This window comes from Cololabis saira, chromosome 20, assembly GCF_033807715.1.
Source record: "Cololabis saira isolate AMF1-May2022 chromosome 20, fColSai1.1, whole genome shotgun sequence".
Classification (NCBI taxonomy): domain Eukaryota; kingdom Metazoa; phylum Chordata; class Actinopteri; order Beloniformes; family Belonidae; genus Cololabis; species Cololabis saira.
Window position 1 is genome coordinate 1,376,436 of NC_084606.1, and position 24,214 is coordinate 1,400,649.

At 41.5% G+C, this 24,214-nt stretch overlaps 1 protein-coding gene across 1 annotated transcript in view; it reads left to right on the plus strand.

The window, feature by feature from the left end:
* The window catches only part of LOC133420900 (FHF complex subunit HOOK-interacting protein 1A-like), a 38,368-nt gene extending 19,829 nt beyond the window's left edge, over positions 1 to 18,539 (plus strand). Inside the window, 8 exon segments of the mRNA XM_061710782.1 lie at positions 45 to 220; positions 309 to 420; positions 6,451 to 6,792; positions 6,794 to 7,490; positions 10,440 to 10,794; positions 14,750 to 14,928; positions 15,975 to 16,095; positions 18,094 to 18,539. Coding sequence (XP_061566766.1) covers positions 45 to 220; positions 309 to 420; positions 6,451 to 6,792; positions 6,794 to 7,490; positions 10,440 to 10,794; positions 14,750 to 14,928; positions 15,975 to 16,095; positions 18,094 to 18,539 — 2,428 coding nt within the window.
* Positions 18,540 to 24,214: the final 5,675 nt, after the last annotated feature.

Sequence of the window (24,214 nt, forward strand, 5' to 3'; positions counted from 1 at the left end):
TCCGCCCCACCGGGGGGCAGTAACGAGCAGACGTGTCTCCCCAGGTACCTGATCCCCTGCAGACACCTGAGCAGGAGGCAACGCTGCTCCTCCAGGGCCTCCTCCCTGCAGCAGAGGGACTGCTGCTCATCCAGGGCCGCCTCCTTCCTGCTGCTCCTGCCCTCCTGGTGCCCCGAGGCCCGCACCCGCTCGGAGCACCTGCACTGGCCCAAGGGAGCAGGTCAGCACCACCCGCAGGTCCAGGAAAGGAGTTTAAAGTCATATAACTTCTAAGAAACTGACTTAAATCTTGTGGTTGTGTGTGTCAGACCTGGCCGTGGCAGACAGCGTGGGTTACTGTCGTGGTTCAGACTTTCTCATGGACGTCAACTACCTGCACTACCTGTACGACGCCCGCCAGGCCATCGCCGCCTCACACAGGTTCGTGTCTGCTGTGGAAAGTTGCACAAAGTAAAGTACTGATCCTTAACAAAACTACAACACCGGTAAGATCAATATTGCCAAAGTTTATTTTAACTGGGTGCACACCAGGAGAGTCGACTGCAGCACACAGACTTGGACAGTCGAGTATCCCCATATGTGGTCTGAATTCTTTATAGAGGAATTAGGCCCCCGCATGACAGACACATAGGTGCCAGTTCTCCTAGAGAAGCCACACATTTACAAAAGAGGCGTTCTGCATCTACACATACATTACAAAAGAGGCGTAGTCCTTTTCTAGTTAGTGCCACGGCTGCGCCAAGAGGCACTCCTCCTCCATAGCTATGCAATGGAGGAGGCACTGTTGTTATTGTGTGGATTTATTATTCATTTTCCGGACAAACTTTGGCGCGTCAAAGTCTCAAAGTCCCGCAGCTTTGAGAAAACGCAAAAAGTAAATGCGTAGAAACGTGCGCCTTAGGCGGGAATCGTGTGCTATGACTTTTATTAGCGATTGCCGTGCACGTTTTTGCGCAACGTGCAAAAACGTGGGCGCTTAGCGTCATCCGGAATGCATTAGGAGAAGTTTGGGGCCTCACCACTCGCACACCGTTACTCAAAAAATTATGAACCAATTTAGAAAGTTGTAGGCCCTGAATGTAAATACAGTCCTGTGGATTTTCAGAGCGACGGCACAAATAGTTTTTGCACGAAGTGCAAAAACATTTCCAAATTTCCAAACTAATAGGGAGATTTTCCCATGTAAGTGAATGGGGCAGAATGTCAAACTGTGGCTGGAAAGAGGTTGGAAAAAATCCAAATTCACCTTTTTTCTGAGTCACGTATCTTTCTCATACTTGCACGTAGAAATGTCATTCAAACTTCAAAACGGAGGAAAACTTCTCTTCTCTCTCCAAACCTGAAACTGTTTTTTCCTAAAATGTACACTTTTCAAGATATGAGCACTCAAGTGGGGACTGGAAATAACTTTTTTGTCAAATCTAGAGTGAAGTTCTAATTTTTTAGAGTGAGAGAAACATTCAAAAAATAACCATAATTTGTATTTATAACTTGAGCTCACGGCCGAACTGTAAAAGCTGGACAAATAATTTTTGGTCAAAATGTAGACATAGGTGTTGGGATTCATAAAATGTGACTTTCACAGGTGGGGTATGCACAAAATTTAAACAGGGGGCTAAGAGCCACGCCAATTCCTGCCTCGGTCTCCATTGACTGTAATGTAATAAAAAGTTTTCTTCGTACTGCCATTACTAACACATTTTAAGGAATTTCTGAATAAAATTAAGATTTTCAGAATGTGCCGGGTTCTGTGTCTCTCACAATGTCTTTATCTTTCTGCTAGGAGCTACGGTTTTTCTCACAAATCAGTTATTTGAGAACTTTCACAAGGCAAAGTCTGGTGTTTTCTCAAAGCGAACCCCGATCATTCCTCATTTCGAGGTTCTTGTTGCCCCTAGCAACCAGAGCTCAGCTGTTGACTGATTAGACTGAGCCAGACTGGTCACATGACTCACTCAGTACAGACTTCATAGTATAACCTGGAAAATGGAGAAATCTGAACCCTGACCTTTTGACCTTAGATGATCAACAGTCCTGCTGGGAACCGGTTCATGGGATATATGTGTATATTATTATTATTATTATACATATAAATATTTACATTTGTATATTATATATACAAATTAGCCCCGCCCTTTCTTCTGATTGGCCGAAATGTGATATTCAAATAACTTTTGAATGGTTTGACATACAGAGTCAAGGGTGGTGTCATTGGACTCTGTATCGAATCCTTGACCTTCATTGGTGCAAATTAGCCCCGCCCCTTCTTCTGATTGGCCGATATGTGAGTCCTTCACCTTTATTGCTTGCAAAATGCAATAATGTACACAAATGTGCAGCAGCCCGCCCTGGCACCCTCGAAATTTCTGAGAGGAAATTGTCTAGTTTCTACATACAGTATACATTTACAAAAGAGGCGTGGTCTCTTTCTAGTTTCTTTCTCGCAGCTGGCCTTTGTTAATATTTGCATTTAAACAGCTGTTGATCTCCCCCCCCACACACCATCCTGCTTCTGCGGCTGCTTAGGGCCCCGTGACCACTAGGGGCCCCCAAGAGTTTAAAAAAAATAAATAAATAAATAAATACAATTATTTTTTTATGTGTGAGTGATGATTCACACATTATAAAAGGTATGTTATTACTAGGGGTGTAACGATACACTAATTTCACGATACGGTACGGTACACCATATTGAGGTCACGATAACGATACGATATTATAGCAGTATTTTTTTAACAACCTTGAATGAGGAAAATGTGACTGGAAAAAATTGTCTTTTATTTGAAAGACACAAAACAATGCTGTGCTATTGTTACAGTACTCTTTATAATTGTTTTGAAGAACAAAGCCAGGCCAACCATTTCCCACAAACTGAACTAAAAGTTAATGTCAGGTTTGCATTATGCATCTTCAGTTTCAGACCAGTACAAATATTTTGCCACAAACTGAATAGTTTCTCTCATGTTTGACTTTAGCAAGGGTGTGTTATGGTGTTCCGCAGGGTTCAGTGCTAGGGCCAATCTTGTTCAGTTTATACATGCAGCCGTTGGGAAGTATAATCCAGAATCACGGCATACACTTTCATTGTTGTGCAGGCCGGAGCTGCGGGAGCTGCGTTCTGGCCTGCGGTCCCGGTACCCCCCCCCCCCCCCACCCCCCCTATCCCCGGTCACCCGTTGCTGCTTCCACCTGCCTGCTTTAGCTTCAGCCACATGCTCCCAGCCTAAGAGATGGACATATTCTTCTTCAGGAATATTAGCATATCCACATTTTCTGGCAGTAATAGAAGGATCAATAATCAGTGTTATTGGCAGTAATAGAAGGATCAATAATCAGTGTTATTGGCAGTAATAGAAGGATCAATAACCAGTATTATTGGCACTAATAGAAGGATCAATAACCAGTATTATTGGCAGTAATAGAAGGATCAATAATCAGTGTTATTGGCAGTAATAGAAGGATCAATAATCAGTGTTATTGGCAGTAATAGAAGGATCAATAATCAGTATTATTGGCAGTAATAGAAGGATCAATAACCAGTATTATTGGCAGTAATAGAAGGATCAATAATCAGGATTATTGGCAGTAATAGAAGGATCAATAATCAGTGTTATTGGCAGTAATAGAAGGATCAATAATCAGTTTAATTGGCAGTAATAGAAGGATCAATAATCAGTATTATTGGCAGTAATAGAAGGATCAATAATCAGTGTTATTGGCAGTAATAGAATGATCAATAATCAGGATTATTGGCAGTAATAGAAGGATCAATAATCAGTATTATTGGCAGTAATAGAAGGATCAATAATCAGTGTTATGGCAGTAATAGAAGGATCAATAATCAGGATTATTGGCAGTAATAGAAGGATCAATAATCAGTATTATTGGCAGTAATAGAAGGATCAATAATCAGTGTTATTGGCAGTAATAGAAGGATCAATAATCAGTATTATTGGCAGTAATAGAGGCCGGGCCTGGGTAAGTTCCCTGTAGAAACATGCAGGGGTTTAAAATGGTCCGAGACTGCCCTCTGCTGGACAGAGGACGTCACTGCACCAAAATACACACTGGACCTGTTGATAATAAATACATAAAAATAATAAAAATAGCGCAATAGGCAATAATAAAAACAGTTTAAGAGGAAATTAAATAGCAGGTTTATTTCCACAGCACAATTCAACCACCAGGGGGCTCAAAGTTCACAGAGACAGTAAAGCAAAATAGAAATAGAAATAAAAAGCAGGATTTAACAGGTACAGGTGAGTCTTCAGCCTGGACTGATGCATTCTGGGAGTTTGTTCCAGACATGTGGAGAATAGAAGCTGAAGCTCCTCCCCTTAAGGTGGTATTAGGCTGATACTGATCAGTTCTTAAGGTGGTATTTGTCTGATATTGATTTGTTCTTAAGGTGGTATTAGTCTGATATTGATCTGTCCTTAAGGTGGTATTAGTCTATTATTGATCTGTTCTTAAGGTGGTATTAGTCTATTATTGATCTGTTCTTAAGGTGGTATTAGTCTATTATTGATCTGTTCTTAAGGTGGTATTAGTCTATTATTGATCTGTTCTTAAGGTGGTATTAGACTGATATTAATATGTTCTTAAGGTGGTATTAGACTGATATTAATATGTTCTTAAGGTGGTATTAGACTGATATTAATATGTTCTTAAGGTGGTATTAGTCTATTATTGATCTGTTCTTAAGGTGGTATTATGCTGACTTTGTTATTATGTTCTTAAGGTGGTATTAGGCTGATATTGATCTGTTCTTAAGGTGGTATTAGGCTGATATTGATCTGTTCTTAAGGTGGTATTAGGCTGATATTGATCTGTTCTTAAGGTGGTATTATGCTGACTTTGTTATTATGTTCTTAAGGTGGTATTAGGCTGATATTGATCTGTTCTTAAGGTGGTATTAGGCTGACTTTGTTATTGATATATGGCAGGCCAACAGCAGCAGCTCCTGAAGCTCCGGCCTGCAAACATGCACAAAAGAGAAAAAAGGGGGGGCCGGCACAAGAAACTACAGGAACGATGGACAAAAATGATAGCTATGAGATATTTATAATAAATAAATGACTTTGTTCTTCTTTGTCCATCACTAACCCACCCAGGTTTCTGGCCTGGTTGCTGCTTTTTATGTCTCTAGATTGAAGCTCTGTGGTGACCCGTGATTCTTTCTCTAAGTATAAGTATATTGGAGTAAAAAGCTAAACTCCACCTGATTTTGGGGCGGGGGGAATAAGTACAATAAGTAGGGCTGTCAGTTTAGCGCGTTCATTAGATTTGATTTTTGATTTTGATTTTTGAGTTTTATTTCGGTTCATTTGGATACAACATAAATAGTCCAATATTTTAAATGGCACAGAAAAGGTACAGGCTGAAGCCGAGGCTTATTATTACGCTTTTATGAACCTCAACTCAGGAGGTTTTATACTAAACAAAACTAGCCATTTGGATTCAAAAATTGAAAAAGAATGGATAGATTGGACAAATAACAGAGGAATCTAGACAAGAAGCAAAGACAAAAAACATACTATAAATTACAAGGAGTGATAAATTCAGTGGTTTTTGGCTGGAGACTGTAGCGCGGAGAGCAGAGGTTATGAGTAGGGTGTGTAAAAAGACTTTAACATACCAAGATTAATTAATTACACTGCTAATTAGGAATGGGAGATATTTTACCGTTCACGATAAACCGTCAGAAAAATTCCCCACGGTAAGAATTTGTATCTCACGGTAAAAACTATAAATTCCTGTTGATGATGTTTTTGTGTAAAACTGATTTATGGTTCTGTGTTAAATCCACACACAACGTACGTGAATGAATGAAGGAAGAAAGAAAGAAAGAAAGGAAGGAAGGAAGGAAGGAAGGAAGGAAGGAAGGAAGGAAGGAAGGAAGGAAGGAAGGAAGGAAGGAAGGAAGGAAAGAAAGAAAGAAAGAAAGAAAGAAAGAAAGAAAGAAAGAAAGAAAGAAAGAAAGAAAGAAAGAAAGAAAGAAAGAAAGAAAGATGACGTTTAGTTTATTTAGTATCTTTTACAGCAGTGATTTGGCTCCAAAGACTGAATGTGGTGATAGATTTATATTTACAAAGATGGAGTTGAATTGGTATTTTTTTTTTTTATCGTCATTTTTATCGTTATCGGGATAAATGCCAGAAATGATCCTGATACATTTTTTAGTCCATATCGCCCATCCCTACTGCTAATTAACGTGTTATGAAAATTAACGCAATTAATTATGAGTGGCAAAATGTGCAACATTTTAAATTTGTCCCATTGAGGGACCCGTAGTCACTTCCCACCTACTGCTAGTCAAACTAACAAAGTAATAACATGCTAGCGCCTTTGGACGACAAGTTTATGTATAAAAAGAGGGTTAATATTTCTAATGTAACATTTATCCGCCCATGAACCGTGAACTCTAACTGGTTTTCCTCGTGTCTGCAGGAGCTGTCGTTACTGGTCGGCTCCGTACGACGGCATCGACCCGCCGCCTCGAGAGTACCGATCCGACACGCCAGGACACGACGCGGAAGACGAGGACGAGCTGGTACGGCGAGTGGAGAGCGACTCCATCTGCTCTCTGGGCATCACGCCTCCTCCCCCGGCGCTCTCGCCCACGCCGTCGTCCTGCGATACCGTCTCCACGGGCAACCAGGCGGGACGAGCCGGCTCCGCCCTGGACCTGGAGTGGGACGACATCTTTGCGGACGAGGATTTCTCTCTGTCGGGGTTTAACCTGGCGTTATCGAACGGCGCCGGATGCAGCCTCTCTCCGACACCGCTGCCGCTGCCCGCCTCGACACATCCAGGAGATGCGACGCAGCGCGACCAAGCTGGTCCGGGGTTCGTACGTAGAGGAGTCCGAGTTCCAAGACGACGTTCTGGTCTACGATCTCGTGGCCCAAAAAGACACGAAGGGAGCCATTCTGGAGCGGATCAAGGCGGCGAACCGCCGGTCCCGCGGAAGCATCTCCAAGGGGCCGCGAGCGTCGACGCCGGTGGTGATGACGACCACGATATCCACCCTGTTCACGACGACGGGGAGGACGGTGGTCGAGACCGTCAACAGCATCATGTCGACGCGACGGCGGAGCGAGGATGTAGGGATCGAGGACAGGAGGAGGAGTGAGGCGTACACCAAGGAGGCGAGGAGGAGGAGGAGCGAGGACTGTGGGAAGGAGCTGAAGAGAACGAGGGAGGAAGGAGACGATCCAATGAAGAGGATCGTCCGACAAGGAGAGCCACTTCTGTTCATCAACGGCTTCAACGTTGAAGATCACATGGACGACAAATTTGATGACTTTGACGAAGATGACGAGCAAAGCTACAACCTGAATGACTTTGAAGATTGTATCAACCACACACACACAACACACCAGCACATCAGCATCAACACACAACCCCCGCCACCTTCGGACGCACAACCGCTACCCAACGGACTTCACCAACCCGAGCCACAACACCTCCGTGTGTCTTCAGTAGGGGTGGGTATTGCCAAGGACCTCACGATACGATACACACCACGATACCTGAGTCACGATACGATACACATCACGATACCTGAGTCACGATACGATACACATCACGATACCTGAGTCACGATACGATACACATCACGATACCTGAGTCACGATACGATACACATCACGATACCTGAGTCACGATACGATACACATCACGATACCTGAGTCACGATACGATACACATCACGATACCTGAGTCACGATACGATACACATCACGATACCTGAGTCACGATGCGATACACATCACGATACCTGAGTCACGATACGATACACATCACAATACCTGAGTCACGATACGATACACATCACGATACCTGAGTCACGATACGATACACACCACGATACCTGAGTCACGATACGATACACACCACGATACCTGAGTCACGATACGATACACATCACGATACCTGAGTCACGATACGATACACACCACGATACCTGAGTCACGATACGATACAATACACATCACGATACCTGAGTCACGATACGATACACACCACGATACCTGAGTCACGATACGATACACACCACGATACCTGAGTCACGATACGATACACACCACGATACCTGAGTCACGATACGATACACATCACGATACCTGAGTCACGATACGATACACATCACGATACCTGAGTCACAATACGATACAATACACATCACGATACCTGAGTCACGATACGATACAATACACATCACGATACCTGAGTCACGATACGATACACACCACGATACCTGAGTCACGATACGATACAATACACATCACGATACCTGAGTCACGATACGATACAATACACATCACGATACCTGAGTCACGATACGATACACATCACGATACCTGAGTCACGATACCTGAGTCACGATACGATACACATCACGATACCTGAGTCACTATACGATACAATACACATCACGATACCTGAGTCACGATACGATACACACCACGATACCTGAGTCACGATACCTGAGTCACGATACGATACACACCACGATACCTGAGTCACGATACGATACAATACACATCACGATACCTGAGTCACGATACGATACAATACACATCACGATACCTGAGTCACGATACGATACACATCACGATACCTGAGTCACGATACGATACACATCACGATACCTGAGTCACGATACGATACAATACACATCACGATACCTGAGTCACGATACGATACGATACACATCACGATACCTGAGTCACGATACGATACGATACACATCACGATACCTGAGTCACGATACGATACGATACACATCACGATACCTGAGTCACGATACGATACGATACACATCACGATACCTGAGTCACGATACGATACGATACACATCACGATACCTGAGTCACGATACGATACGATACACATCACGATACCTGAGTCACGATACGATACGATATTGCCATATCCAAATTTTGCGATATTGCGATATATAAAGTTTGCTGAAAACTGTAAAAAGCTTTATGGATCTTAAAATCCGAGTTGCACGTTCATCAGATTATAGTGACAATTCATGGGACAAACTGAGTCAAAACAATGTTTTATTATAACTATACAAGCTAAAGTTACAACATATTTGTATATGTTTTTCATATTATTTACATCATATGAAATTAACATTAAATTTAGTATGAGGTTGCTTTAATTATGTGGCAAATGATAATAAACACAAGAAAGATGGTATTTCAATGAAAAATAGATATCCTTCCTTCCTTCCTTCCTTCCTTCTTTCCTTCATTCCTTCCTTCCTTCATTCCTTCCTTCCTTCCTTCCTTCCTTCCTTCCTTCCTTCCTTCCTTCCTTCCTTCCTTCCTTCCTTCCTTCTTTCCTTCATTCCTTCCTTCCTTCCTTCCTTCCTTCCTTCCTTCCTTCCTTCTTTCCTCCCTTCCTTCTTTCCTCCCTTCCTTCCTATTTTCCTTCCTTCCTTCCTTCCTTCTTTCCTCCCTTCTTTCCTTCCTTCCTTCCTTCCTTCCTTCCTTCCTTCCTTCCTTCCTTCCTTCCTTCCTTCCTTCTTTCCTTCTTTCCTTCCTTCCTTCCTTCCTTCTTTCCTTCCTTCCTTCCTTCCTTCCTTCCTTCCTTCCTTCTTTCCCCCCTTCTTTCCTTCCTTCCTTCCTTCCTTCCTTCCTTCCTTCCTTCCTTCCTTCCTTCCTTCCTTCTTTCCTTCTTTCCTCCCTTCTTTCCTTGCTTCCTTGCTTCCTTCCTTCCTTCCGTCCTTCCTTCTTTCCTCCCTTCTTTCCTCCCTTCCTTCCTATTTTCCTTCCTTCCTTCCTTCCTTCCTTCCTTCCTTCCTTCCTTCCTTCTTTCCTCCCTTCTTTCCTTCCTTCCTTCCTTCCTTCCTTCCTTCCTTCCTTCCTTCCTTCCTTCCTTCTTTCCTTCCTTCCTTCCTTCCTTCTTTCCTTCCTTCCTTCCTTCCTTCCTTCCTTCCTTCCTTCCTTCCTTCTTTCCTCCCTTCTTTCCTTCCTTCCTTCCTTCCTTCCTTCCTTCCTTCCTTCCTTCCTTCCTTCCTTCCTTCCTTCTTTCCTTCCTTCCTTCCTTCTTTCCTTCTTTCCTCCCTTCTTTCCTTGCTTCCTTGCTTCCTTCCTTCCTTCCTTCCTTCTTTCCTCCCTTCTTTCCTTCCTTCCTTCCTTCCTTCCTTCCTTCCTTCCTTCCTTCCTTCTTTCCTTCCTTCCTTCCTTCTTTCCTTCTTTCCTCCCTTCTTTCCTTGCTTCCTTGCTTCCTTCCTTCCTTCCTTCCTTCCTTCCTTCCTTCCTTACTTCTTTCCTCCCTTCTATTAAAAATAAAAATATTAAAAAATATAAAAATATATTTAAAAAAAAAATCGATATTCAAATTTTGAATATCGATATTGAATCAGCTGGAAAAGTATCGCGATATATTGCCATATCGATATTTTTGCCCACCCCTAGTCTTCAACCCACGCCAAGTCCCCGACCCCGCCGGACAGCAGAGTGGCCAACAGCAGCAGCAGCAGCTTCCTGTCCCAGTACTACGAGCTCATGCTGTCGTTGGGGGCGGAGCCCGACTGCGACGACCCGGCGGACGACATGGACGCCTTCAGGAGGCGCGTCCGCGAGCTGAGGCGGAAGCTAAAAGAGGAGGACGGGGGGAACGAGTGCTGCTCGGACTTTGCGGTCGGCTGCCTGTGGGACGATGTCGAGGAGGACGGAGAGGCCATGGAGGAGGAGGAGGAGAAGGAGGAAGAGGAGGGCAGGAGGAGCAGCACCAAGAGAGGCAGCAGTAGACGAGGAATCCCATTTACAGGTGACGCGTGATTAAAGTCAGTGAGTAGCTTTGTTGTTACAGAACGACCTCCATGCCTTCGTAAAGAGGAGAAGAGACGTCCCGTCTTCAGGGTGTTTTTAGGGCTGCAACTAACGACTATTTTAATAGTCGACTAGTCACCGACTATTGAAACGATTAGTCCACTAATCGGATAATTAGTCATTTTTTCTTAAATTTAGTATGTCGCTTTAATTATGTGTCAAATGATAATAAACACGAGAAAGATGGAACTTCAATGAAAAATACAGGACTGTCTCAGAAAATTAGAATATTGTGATAGTCCTTTATTTTCTGTAATGCAAAAATGTCATACATTCTGTATACAATGGAATTCATTGTCGACAATTTTGATTATAGATTTTTGTCGACAACGTCGACGAATCGTTGCAGCCCTAGATGTTTTACGCATCTATGGTGAAGTTATCAGTCCTTGACTAAGTAAGGGATAATGCCCGACGGGGTGGACATTAACATAAATATATGGACGACGCGGGGGTCACGTGTTCCCGCTGCACCAATAGATGTTACTAGTAAACACAATATATTCATATTAATAACCCAATATCAGTTACAGTTTGTCACCTCCACCACACGTATCGTGATGTTTTTGTATCGTGAAATTTCGATGTCTCAACATTTCAACTTTTTTCTCGACATTTCAACTTTTTTTTCGAGATTTCGACTTTTTCTCAAAATTCTACTTCAACATTAATCTCGACATTTTTATTTTTTTTCTCGAAATTTCAACTTTTTTCTCGACATTTCGACTTTTTTCTCAACATTTCGATTTTTTTCTGAACATTTCGACTTTTTTCTTTTCCAGAAATTGAATGAATAAAATTAAATAAATTAAATTAAAATTAAATAAATAAAAAGGTAAAACGGTACTAGTTTCTTCTGAGCGTAGTCAATCGTTGCAGCCCTAGATGTTTTACGCATCTATGGTGAAGTTATCAGTCCTTGACTAAGTAAGGGATAATGCCCGACGGGGTGGACATTAACATAAATATATGGACGACGCGGGGGTGTGAACTAGGGCTGGGCGATATGGACCAAAAGTCATATCTGGATATTTTCTAGCTGAATTTTGATACTCGATATATAACCATATTTTTTCTGTGCCATAATTGGGGTTTCCCCCAAAGCATTATAGCATATCATCTCTGTTAGCTTCTCTGTTAGCATCTCTGTTAGCATCACTGTTAGCATCTCTGTTAGCATCTCTATTAGCATCTCTGTTAGCATCTCTATTAGCATCTCTGTTAGCATCTCTGTTAGCATCTCTGTTAGCATCACTGTTAGCATCTCTGTTAGCATCACTGTTAGCATCTCTGTTAGCATCTCTATTAGCATCTCTGTTAGCATCTCTGTTAGCATCTCTGTTAGCTTCATTTTTTCTGATCAAACCCTTAAAAAAACAGTCAGTTTTAATACAAAGCCTCGTGCCAAATGTCACACTCCTTTATTAACAGAGGTCTGCACAATATCAACATGTATAAAACAAATGAAATAAAAATAAACTGCCTGCATATATAGAATAAAAATGCTTCTTGAATAAAATAAAACAAATATCCCTTTCCTGCATAACAATTAAATTAAAATAAACTGCAATTAATGCAATGTAGACAGTAACAGGCAGACTTTTCCACTGAGGTTGATAGTTGTGCAAATAACAAAACATTTGTCACAAAAAAGCTATATCAAAATCTTTTTTTTTTTTAAATCGATATAAACGATATTGTCTCGTACCATATCGCGTTTGAAAATATATCGATATATATTAAAATCTCGATATATCGCCCAGCCCTAATATACCCTACCCCCGCCCGTCTGACGGCAGTTTGTCCACTATTGTGACTTAGATGAGGAAATAGATGCAGGAGTCCAGTTAGTTCAAGGGATTCACATACTTTATCCTGGATTGTGCCCAATTACTTATAATAAAACGTGCTGGTGGAAATAATCTCCAATTAAAATAATCAGGTTGGGAAAGAAAATATTACAGAGCGACGACTTTCAAGTTCACAATGTGGAGCAATGGTTGGTTTCTAAAAGCTTGACGACCCCAAGAACTTTCCCGTTTTTTTTTGTTTCCTACTTTTCTGGTTACCTGGTTTCGACTTTTTTCTCGACATTTCAACTTTTTTCTCAACATTTCAAATTTTTTCTCGACATTTCGACTGTTTTTCTCGACATTTTTACTTTTTTCTCGACATTTCGACTTTTTTCTCGACATTTCAACTTTTTTCTCAATATTTCAACTTTTTTCTCGACAATTCGACTTTTCCGTCCGCGGGTCGAGGTCGTCACGTGATCCCGCTGCACCAATAGATGTTACTAGTAAACACAATATATTAATATTAATAACCCAATATCAGCTACAGTCTGCACACCTCCACCACACGTATCGTGATGTTTTTGTATCGTGAAATTTCGATGTCTCAACATTTCAACTTTTTTCTCGACATTTCAACTTTTTTTTCGAGATTTCGACTTTTTCTCAAAATTCTACTTCAACATTAATCTCGACATTTCGACTTTTTTTCTCGATATTTCAACTTTTTTCTCGACATTTCGACTTTTTTCTCGACATTTTTACTTTTTTTCTCGACATTTCGACTTTTTTTCTCGATATTTCAACTTTTTTCTCGACATTTCGACTTTTTTTCTCGACATTTCGACTTTTTTTCTCGATATTTCAACTTTTTTCTCGACATTTCGACTTTTTTTCTCGATATTTCAACTTTTTTCTCGACATTTCGACTTTTTTCTCGACATTTCAACTTTTTTCTCAATATTTCAACTTTTTTCTCGACAATTCGACTTTTCCGTCCGCGGGTCGAGGTCGTCACGTGATTCCGCTGCACCAATAGATGTTACTAGTAAACACAATATATTCATATTAATAACCCAATATCAGCTACAGTTTGTCACCTCCACCACACGTATCGTGATGTTTTTGTATCGTGAAATTTCGATGTCTCAACATTTCAACTTTTTTCTCGACATTTCAACTTTTTTTTCGAGATTTCGACTTTTTCTCAAAATTCTACTTCAACATTAATCTCGACATTTTGATTTTTTTTCTCGAAATTTCAACTTTTTTCTCGACATTTCGACTTTTTTCTCAACATTTTGACTTTTTTCTCAACATTTCGATTTTTTTCTGAACATTTCGACTTTTTTCTTTTCCAGAAATTGAATGAATAAAATTAAATAAATTAAATTAAAATTAAATAAATAAAAAGGTAAAACGGTACTAGTTTCTTCTGAGCGTAGTCAGATTTTGGTCCGCGGGTCGAGGTCGTCACGTGATCCCGCTGCACCAATAGGATGTTACTAGTAAACACAATATATTCATATTAATAACCCAATATCAGCTACAGTTTGTCACCTCCACGACACGTGTTGTGACGTTTTTGTATCGCCAAATTTCATGGTCTCAACATTTCAACTTTTCTCGATATTTCGACTTTTTTCTCGACATTTCGACTTTTTTTTTGACATTTCGACTTTTTTCTCGTCATTTCGACTTTTTTCTCGTCATTTCGACTTTTTTCTCGTCATTTCGACTTTTTTCTGAACATTTCGACTTTTTTCTTTTCCAGAAATTGAATGAATAAAATTAAATAAATTAAATTAAAATTAAATAAATAAAAAAGGTAAAACGGTACTAGTTTCTTCTGAGCGTAGTCAGATTCTGGTCCGCGGGTCGAGGTCGTCACGTGATCCCGCTGCACCAATAGGATGTTACTAGTAAACACAATATATTCATATTAATAACCCAATATCAGCTACAGTTTGTCACCTCCACGACACGTATCGTGACGTTTTTGTATCACAAAACTTCATGGCACCATATATTGTTACCCCCCTAGGTATTAGCGAAGTATTTGTCCTCCCTACTAACCCGAACTGTGCCGACACGCTGCAGGTCCGTTCATCAGCGTCCTGCTGTCGCGGCTGGAGAACCTTCTGGAAAACTCCATCGCCGTCAACCTGCTGGTGACGGGGATCCTGGCCCAGCTGGCGTCGTACCCGCAGCCTCTCCTCAGTTCCTTCCTGCTGAACACGGACCCTCGGAGCCAGTCCAGCGTACGCACTCTCTACCAGGTGACCCCCCGGACACTCCCCCGCCCGCGCACCCGTCGCCTCAGACTCCATGATGAGGGTGTTGACACTAGGGTTTCCACCTTTCAGAAATAGAAATAAGGAACGCCCTGATTTCAGCAGCGCAGGAGCCAAAAAAAAGCCCCAAAACTTCTAAACTGAATAAAAATGTGTTTATTTTATATGAAAAAACAGAATGCTTTGATTTAAAGTTTAAAGTGCTTTAATAGCATTGAACTTGCATGACTGTACAGACAGACAACCATGCTAGCAACTGAAATATCCTCCTATGCTACGTATGTAACATCAGCCAAGATGTAGAATATAGATACAGGTGAAAAATATGGTGTAAAACTTAATTTATTTCAATAATTCAACTAGAATATGGTGTAAAACTTAATTTATTTCAATAATTCAACTAGATTATGGTGTAAAAGTTCATTTATTTCAATAATTCAACTAGAATATGGTGTAAAAGTTAATTTATTTCAATAATTCAACTAGAATATGGTGTAAAAGTTAATTTATTTCAATAATTCAACTAGAATATGGTGTAAAAGTTAATTTATTTCAATAATTCAACTAGAATATGGTGTAAAAGTTAATTTATTTCAATAATTCAACTAGAATATGGTGTAAAAGTTAATTTATTTCAATAATTCAACTAGAATATGGTGTAAAAGTTAATTTATTTCAATAATTCAACTAGAATATGGTGTAAAAGTTAATTTATTTCTATAATTCAACTAGAATATGGTGTAAAAGTTCATTTATTTCAATAATTCAACTAGATTATGGTGAAAAAGTTCATTTACACAATCAAAGATTTTGCTGGCCTTAATGTTTTCTGTGTTTTATTTTGTTCATTATTGTTAAATTTAGATGTGTGTGTGACAGACGTGTGTTTGGGGCGTTAATGAAAATACGGGACATATTGCGTCCCGTATTAGTTAAATACGGGATGCAACATTTCTTTCTCAAATAAAGGACAATTCCGTATTTTACGGGACGGGTGGCGACCCTAGGTGACACTCTGACTGGCGTTGCAGGTGCTGGCGTCGGTCAACGCCCAGGTTGAGCGCCACGTGGCGGCCAGGCCGGACTATCCCGCCCTGGTGACGCAGGCCTGGAGATTCCTGCTGGTCAAAGATCAGGACAGCAAGTTCAGAGGTCAGTAAACGCAGAGCAACACACGGCTCTGTTGAACTTTTAGCAGGAACAAGTTCAGAGGTCAGTAAACGCAGAGCAACACACGGCTCTGTTGAACTTTTAGCAGGAACAAGTTCAGAGGTCAGTAAAGGCAGAGCAACACACGGCTCTGTTGAACTTTTAGCAGGAACAAGTTCAGAGGTCAGTAAAGGCAGAGCAACACACGGCTCTGTTGAACTTTTAGCAGGAACAAGTTCAGAGGTCAGTAAACGCAGAGCAACACACGGCTCTATTGAACTTTTAGCAGGAACACAGTGAAGCGGTCGTTTCCCGTCCGATTTCAACAACCTCTCACATGGATGTGGAGGAATCTTTCTCCGTTGCTTTTGACAACGTTGCTCTAGGTCGATCTAAAACCTCGACTGTTGTTACGTAGATTTGCTGGTCCGCTTCAGATTTTCAGCTTTCAGCTGTGTGGTCTCTAGAAAGCTCTGGTCTCCACATCATTGCTCTTCCACCTCCATGCTCAGCAGTGGGAGTGAGGTGTGCTTATAATTACTGATTTAGATTTCCTCCAAGCGCGGTTCCATGGACATTAATATTTGGTACAGTTACCAAGAACCAGTGGTCCATGGACATTAATATTTGGTACAGTTACCAAGAACCAGTGGTCCATGGACATTAATATTTGGTACAGTTACCAAGAACCAGTGGTCCATGGACATTAATATTTGGTACAGTTACCAAGAACCAGTGGTCCATGGACATTAATATTTGGTACAGTTACCCCAAGAACCAGTGGTCCATGGACATTAATATTTGGTACAGTTACCAAGAACCAGTAGTCCATGGACATTAATATTTGGTACAGTTACCAAGAACCAGTGGTCCATGGACATTAATATTTGGTACAGTTACCAAGAACCAGTGGTCCATGGACATTAATATTTGGTACAGTTACCAAGAACCAGTGGTCCATGGACATTAATATTTGGTACAGTTACCAAGAACCAGTGGTCCATGGACATTAATATTTGGTACAGTTACCAAGAACCAGTGGTCCATGGACATTAATATTTGGTACAGTTACCAAGAACCAGTGGTCCATGGACATTAATATTTGGTACAGTTACCAAGAACCAGTGGTCCATGGACATTAATATTTGGTACAGTTACCAAGAACCAGTGGTCCATGGACATTAATATTTGGTACAGTTACCAAGAACCAGTGGTCCATGGACATTAATATTTGGTACAGTTACCAAGAACCAGTGGTCCATGGACATTAATATTTGGTACAGTTACCAAGAACCAGTGGTCCATGGACATTAATATTTGGATCCATTTGTCTCTCTTAAGCTTATTTTTTGGCAGTCTGTAAAACGATAACTCTGATTTCTTGCTAAATCTATGAGTACAGTCGATCGCACAACAGCTCTTTCCCATTTTAGATGTTTTCCAGTTGCTCAAACTGAAAGTTTACGCTGCCACTCAGTCTTTCTGACACTCAGTCTTTCTGACACTCAGTCTTTCTGACACTCAGTCTTTCTGACACTCAGTCTTTCTGACACTCAGTCTTTCTGACACTCAGTGGGCGAAACCCACTATGAAGTTGCATCTGTGACGTCATGCGCATTCCCTCTATAGCGTCTTTGACTCCAGTTTGATCCTTTGACATTTGTGTGCAGCAAGAATGGCACGTCTAAGGACATTGCTTATGTCTTTCCCTCTCGGTATTGGGTTAGCAGACACTGAAATGCTCCAGACCAGCAAACTGGACCTTCATAGACGTCTGCAAATGTCGGTGATCAGTTAATCAAAGACTGATGTTTGGCATCAACTGCAGCTTGAATCCTACGGATGAGGAAAGGGGTTGCTTAGTATTCCCAACCAAATAATTGTTGTAATTGCTTTGTGATGTGAAGTTTTAATTGCCTACATTAAGATCCACTAAAGAAGCGAGGATGTTGTTGGAAACATGTCCTCAGGTTGTTTTCGTCTCGTCCTGTGTTTCCTCAGAGTGCCTGGAGTCTCAGGGCGGCGACATCATCCTGGACCCGTCTCTTCCCAACGGCTCGGTGAACAACGCCCTGCCTTTGCCTCCTCTCAGTGTCTTGCCCCCCTGCCCCGCCATCCCCCCTCAGGCCAAAAGTCGAGTGTTCGCCATCATCCTGTACGCCGAGTTCCTGAAGGAGCTGGCGGCCATCGCCCAGGAGCACAGCATCGCCCAGGAGCACGGCATCGCCCAGGAACACAGCATCGCCCAGGAGCACGGCATCGCCCAGGAGCACCGCATCGCCCAGGAGCACAGCATCGCCCAGGAACACGGCATCGCCCAGGAGCACGGCATCGCCCAGGAACACAGCATCGCCCAGGAACACAGCATCGCCCCTGACCGCAGCATCGCCCAGGAGCAAGGCATCGCCCAGGAGCACAGCAATTCTGAATCATTAATTCCGAATTAAAAAACATCATGTAACCGTGGCCATTTCATGGCTACATTTAACTTTATTCAGGAAATTTTGACTTTTTTCTCAACATTTCGACTTTTTTTCTCAACATTTCAACCTTTTTCTCGAAATTTTGACTGTTTTTCTCGACATTTCAACTGTTTTTCTCGACATTTTGACTTTTTTTCTCGACATTTTGACTTTTTTTCTCCACATTTCGACTTTTTTTCTCTGGAAATTTCGAAATTTTTTCTCAACATTTCGACTTTTTTTCTCTGGACATTTCAACTTTTTTTCTCGACATTTTGACTGTTTTTCTCGACATTTCGACTTTTTTTCTCGACATTTCGACTTTTTTTTTCGACATTTCGACTTTTTTTCTCGACATTTCGACTTTTTTCTCGACATTTTGACTGTTTTTCTCGACATTTCGACTTTTTTTCTCGACATTTCGACTTTTTTTCTCAACATTTCAACTGTTTTTCTCGACATTCTGACTGTTTTTCGCCTAGGACCGCGGCTTCGCCCCGGTCCGCGGGTGGAAGGAGTGACGGGACCGTCTCTGCTGCTGACGGGAATCGCATCCCGGTCGTCACAAAACACGCGCCCATGAACGTCTCTTGAAGTTACCGGAGGTTCCTCGTGTGACGAGAGATTATTTATAAAAATGTTTTGAAGGAGATTATTTTCGAGCCAACAGGAATTTTTCTATGTATTTGTGGGATCTGTGCAAATAGTTTCCTATGTTTTCTAAAGTCTTTGCACTAAGTGGTTGTTTTGGAAGGAAAGAGGTTGTAGACTTGGTTGCACCTCAATCAGCTGCTGTTTCCAACCGAACCGTCTCAGGATGAACGCTGTACGTTTCTATCCCTGCAGATTTAGATGACAATAAAAACCTTCCTGGATTCTGTCACTTTGGTCTGTTTTGATCAACAACCTCTTGTTTTCAACGTGTTTTCAACACCAGCAGTCAGGGCCGCCGCAAGGGGTGTGCGAACCGTGCGACCGCACGGGGCCTCGCGCTGTGGGCCGTTTTTGAAAAAAAAAAAATATATATATATTTTTTTTCGTTTTTTCCCTTATAAATATCAACAGTCACGTTCCATTACAGACCTAAATGTTACTAGTCTGTGCATATCAATAAATATATGTGTCTGTTGTTCAATACAACTGCGTCAGACCAAGCGCAGACACAAGCTGCTCTGATCCAGACAGTGGAGTTGGAACAAACTGTCACACAATGTCGAGAGAACGAGACAGATTCAGGAAATTTCCATCAGGGGATGAAAAAATAAAAAACTAAAGAAAATGGAAGAGTTTAATGCCTCTCTGAAAGGCTCGTTTGATACATTTGTTACAAAAATCACCGATCCGACCGGGTCTCAAGCAGCCGTGGGGCCCCGCGTCGAGGCAAGAGATGATGATGAGGCAGGGGAAGTATCCAGTATTTTGCTAATTGGAGAGTTAAAATTGCGCATATAAACACCCGATCCGACCCGAAAAACCCAAAAATTTTTGGGTTTTTCGAAAAACCATTTCGCACAGGGCCTCGCAAATCTCCCTGACGGCTCTGCCGGCAGTCTCCTGCTCAGGCCGTGACCTCACAGAGACCACCGCCCCGGCCGACTCGCCCCGGCGGGGCCAATCCGCCAGGATGTATGTTCGAAATATTGTAAATATTAAATATTCAGTGCGTTTACATGGGAAGTTTAATTCCTCTTTAATTAGGAATTTTAATTAAATCCGATTTAAAATTAGTAAAAATTACCATGTAAACACCTAATTCTGAATGAAAATGGCCATTCTGAATTAAACTTAATTCCGAAGTAAATGGCTGGTTTATTCTGATTTTAAATCTGAATAGAATAATTCCAGATCATGTATAAACTCATTCCTCTTTAAATGAATCCCGGTCTTTCTTTCTGCTCGTTCCCTCCCCGTCTGTCTCCATGATCTTATATTCCACTGGGCTGGTTTTCCTAACAAAGTTTCCAGATGCAGCAGCAGTAAACGCTGGTCAAGAGCAGAGACATTTATTTAATAAATAGAAATCATTAAAAGAACAGATGGAAACAGGAAACATCAACATGGTGATCTTTTCAAAGTTGTAGCTAAGTTAGTTTTTCTCCCGGTAGTTTAACTTCCGGTCCCCCCCCTATCCAATCAGAACCTTCAACCCCCAGACCTGGAGAGGAATTGGAGAAAGACCATCAAACGTGTTTCCATGGAAACCTCCATTCAGAATTACTATTTCCATGTAAACTCCAAGGAAAATAGTTTAATTCTGAATTATTTAATTCAGAATTAAAAAACATCATGTAACTGTGGCCATTTCATGGCTACATTTAACTTTATTCAGGAAATTTGGACTTTTTTTCTCGACGTTTCAACCTTTTTCTCGACATTTCGACTTTTTTTCTCAAAATTTCAACTTTTTTCTCGACATTTCGACTTTTTTTCTCAAAATTTCAACTTTTTTCTCGACATTTCGACTTTTTTTCTCAAAATTTCGACTTTTTTCTTGACATTTCAACTTTTTTCTAGTTTTTCTTCCGGTAGTTTAACTTCCGGTCCCCCCCCTATCCAATCAGAACCTTCCCAACCCCCAGACCTGGAGAGGAATTGGAGAAAGACCATCAAACGTGTTTCCATGGAAACCTCCATTCACAATTACTATTTCCATGTAAACTAGAGGGAAATAGTTTAATTCTGAATTATTTAACTCGGAATAATTCATTCTGAATTAAAAAACATCATGTAACCGTGGCCAATGTATGTTCGAACCCAAACCTTCACATTAAGTCGTCACAACACTGAGTGACATGGCGATGGCATCAAAGACGTTACACTTGTCTTTGGTTTAACTTCAGCAAAGAAGACTTTGTCGACTGGAATCAGAGGAACCTGAGGACCAAGAAAACGTCCCGTCGTCTGGATTCAAGTTTCTTGGGACTTAAAAGTGTTATGAATGAATGAATGAATGAATGAATGAATGAATGAATGAATGAATGAATGAATGAATGAATGAATGAATGAATGAATGAATGAATGAATCTTTCTTTATTTCGGCTTGTACAGAACAAGATGAAAAGGAAGAAAAAAAAACAACATTTCTTTAGCGGTAAAGCTGCAGCTGAAGCCGTAGCTTAAAGTGCCGACGCTTTTTATCTTATGATCAGCAAAAATATGAGACATTAGCTTTTACTCAGTGGAAACAAACAATACATAAAGAAGAAAAAATAAGTAAGACAAAATATAAAATTGACATTTCACATCCTAGAATGTTTTTGATATTATACTTTATAATTATAGTGTTTTATATTTATTTACAGTATTTTCTTTAAACAATTTCTTAAACTTGACGATAGAGCGACACATTTTTAGGTTGTTGTCACAACTATTCCAAATTTCTCTAGCCTTAATTGATGTACATCTCTTTTTAATATTGGTTCTTGCTGTCATGACGACAGCAAACATGAGTTTCAGGTCAGAGTTTCTTTTATCTGGAATAAATCCTGAATGCAGTTTGGAAGCAGTTTCTGCTGGGCTTTAAAGGCAAATAAAACAGTTTTCTGCTCTACTATATCATGGAATTTTAAGATATTATATTTAATAAAAAGATTTATTTGTTATAAGTAGGTATTGAGCTAAATGTAATAGCGACTGGTGCCACTAGACGTGCAGTCCATACTGTTGTGCACCAGGACGATGACACATGAACCTCGTGGGATCTGCTGCCCCCATGTGGTCAAAGCTGGTGATGTTACACAGCAAATACATAAAAACAGAAAAAATCCTCATTATTCAGACGTCCCCTACTGTTGTCATGGTCACCGTGACAACAGTAGGGGACGGACCTTAAAGAAGCTCCTTTCAATCAACTAAGTAGGTCATCTAAATCACTGGTCCTCAACCTTTTTTCAGTGATGTTCCCCCTGTGAAATATGTTTTCAACCAAGTACCCCCTAACTGAACTAGAGGACTGGTACCTGGACCTGGTACCGGTCCTATAGTCCTGGTACCAGAACCAGTCCCCCCTAACCAGCGCAAAGCACTTTTGGTTGTAAAAAAAAACACCTAAAACAGAGCACTGTGCCATCAGTAACTGATGCATTATTACTATATTTAATATATACATATATATACGCACACATATGCGTACACATACATAAATATACACATACAAACCCAGTGTTTTTTTTTTTGGGGGGGGGGGGGGTGACGACATCCACTGCCAATCCAGGAAGCAGGAACACACGGAGACACACGTCAAGCACTGGAAATCTGCAACAAAAAACCACAAACAAAGCACGAAACCGGCACGGAGCCGACCAAAACACGAACAGCAATCGACCTAAATCTTGAGATCTGATCGCAGTCTGAGCTAAGCTATCGCTACCGCTACCTAAACCCAAAAACTAGAGAGCCAGCATGCAGGTGAACAAGCCAGTGTGTATGTCTATGTGTGTGTGTGTGTGTATGTATATGATCATGTGTGTGTGTGTGTGTGTGTGTGTGTGTGTGTGTGTGTGTGTATATGCGTGTGACTAAATTACTATATGTGTGTATGTGTGTGTGTGTGTGTGTGTGTGTGTGTGTGTGTGTAATAAACCAAACAAAGCTCCACCTGAAGTGTATCTATAGTGGGGGAGGGGGGGGAGCAACCCCGCCACCCGCGAGACCAGAGGCCGACACGGAAGAGCCCGGAACCCAGGCCACCGGCAACCCCACAGAGGGGAGAAGTAGGAGGGAGGCAACCCACCGCCTGCGAGGCCCCCCCCCCCACCCGGCGGCGGCCGAGGGGGCCCGCGGGCGGGGCCCCCACGGCGCGGAAAGAAGCAGCCAGGGATCCCGCGGCGGCGGACCGCGACCCAGGCAATCCCCGGCCACCCGGTCCGGGCCGGACACGTGGCCAGGAGGCCCTCACCCTTCAGGCCAACGACCCCCACCCGGCAGTAACTGATTTATTAAACATAAAAATATTGCTGCTTCAACCACGACTCCATCGTTGGTCCAAGTGATTGACAGGTGAAGCCAGGAGGTGATTGACAGGTGATTGACAGGTTAGGTGGAACCATCCTGGTGTGGGGGAGACTCTGCGGTTTTAGGATAATAAGTTGAATAACCTACTCCTGAAGATAAAATTCATTTTATGAATTTAGACTTATATTTTCCTCAATTATTTATGAAATGATTATTTTTAAAGGATTTTTGCATGGATGCTACTTTTTAAATATATGTATATTTTAAAATCTCACGTACCCCCATTTGAGAACCACTGCTCTAAATGAACAGCCTATCAGATCAATGTTGTTCCAACATCAGATTCATCATAAACTCTGTCTCTCATTAAATACAATAGTTTAGCTCCCTGAGCTAGCGATGCTAGCGCAGGAGCTAGCGATATTTAAGAAGTTGTTTTTCCACACAGCACAATGATACAAAAGTACCACGGGAGGTTTAAACATCCGCTGCCAGTCTGAAATGAGAGAAACACAGGGAAACAGATTGATTTGGTGAATCCAGTTACTCAACGAGAGTAAAGGACTGTAGTCATGTGGTGACACTGAAATATAGAGCTGGTGTCATCCGCATAAGTATGGTAGGAAATGTTGTGATGTTCCATAATCTGAGCTAGTAGCATATACCGTATTTTCTGGACTATAAACCGCACCTGTATATAAGCCGCA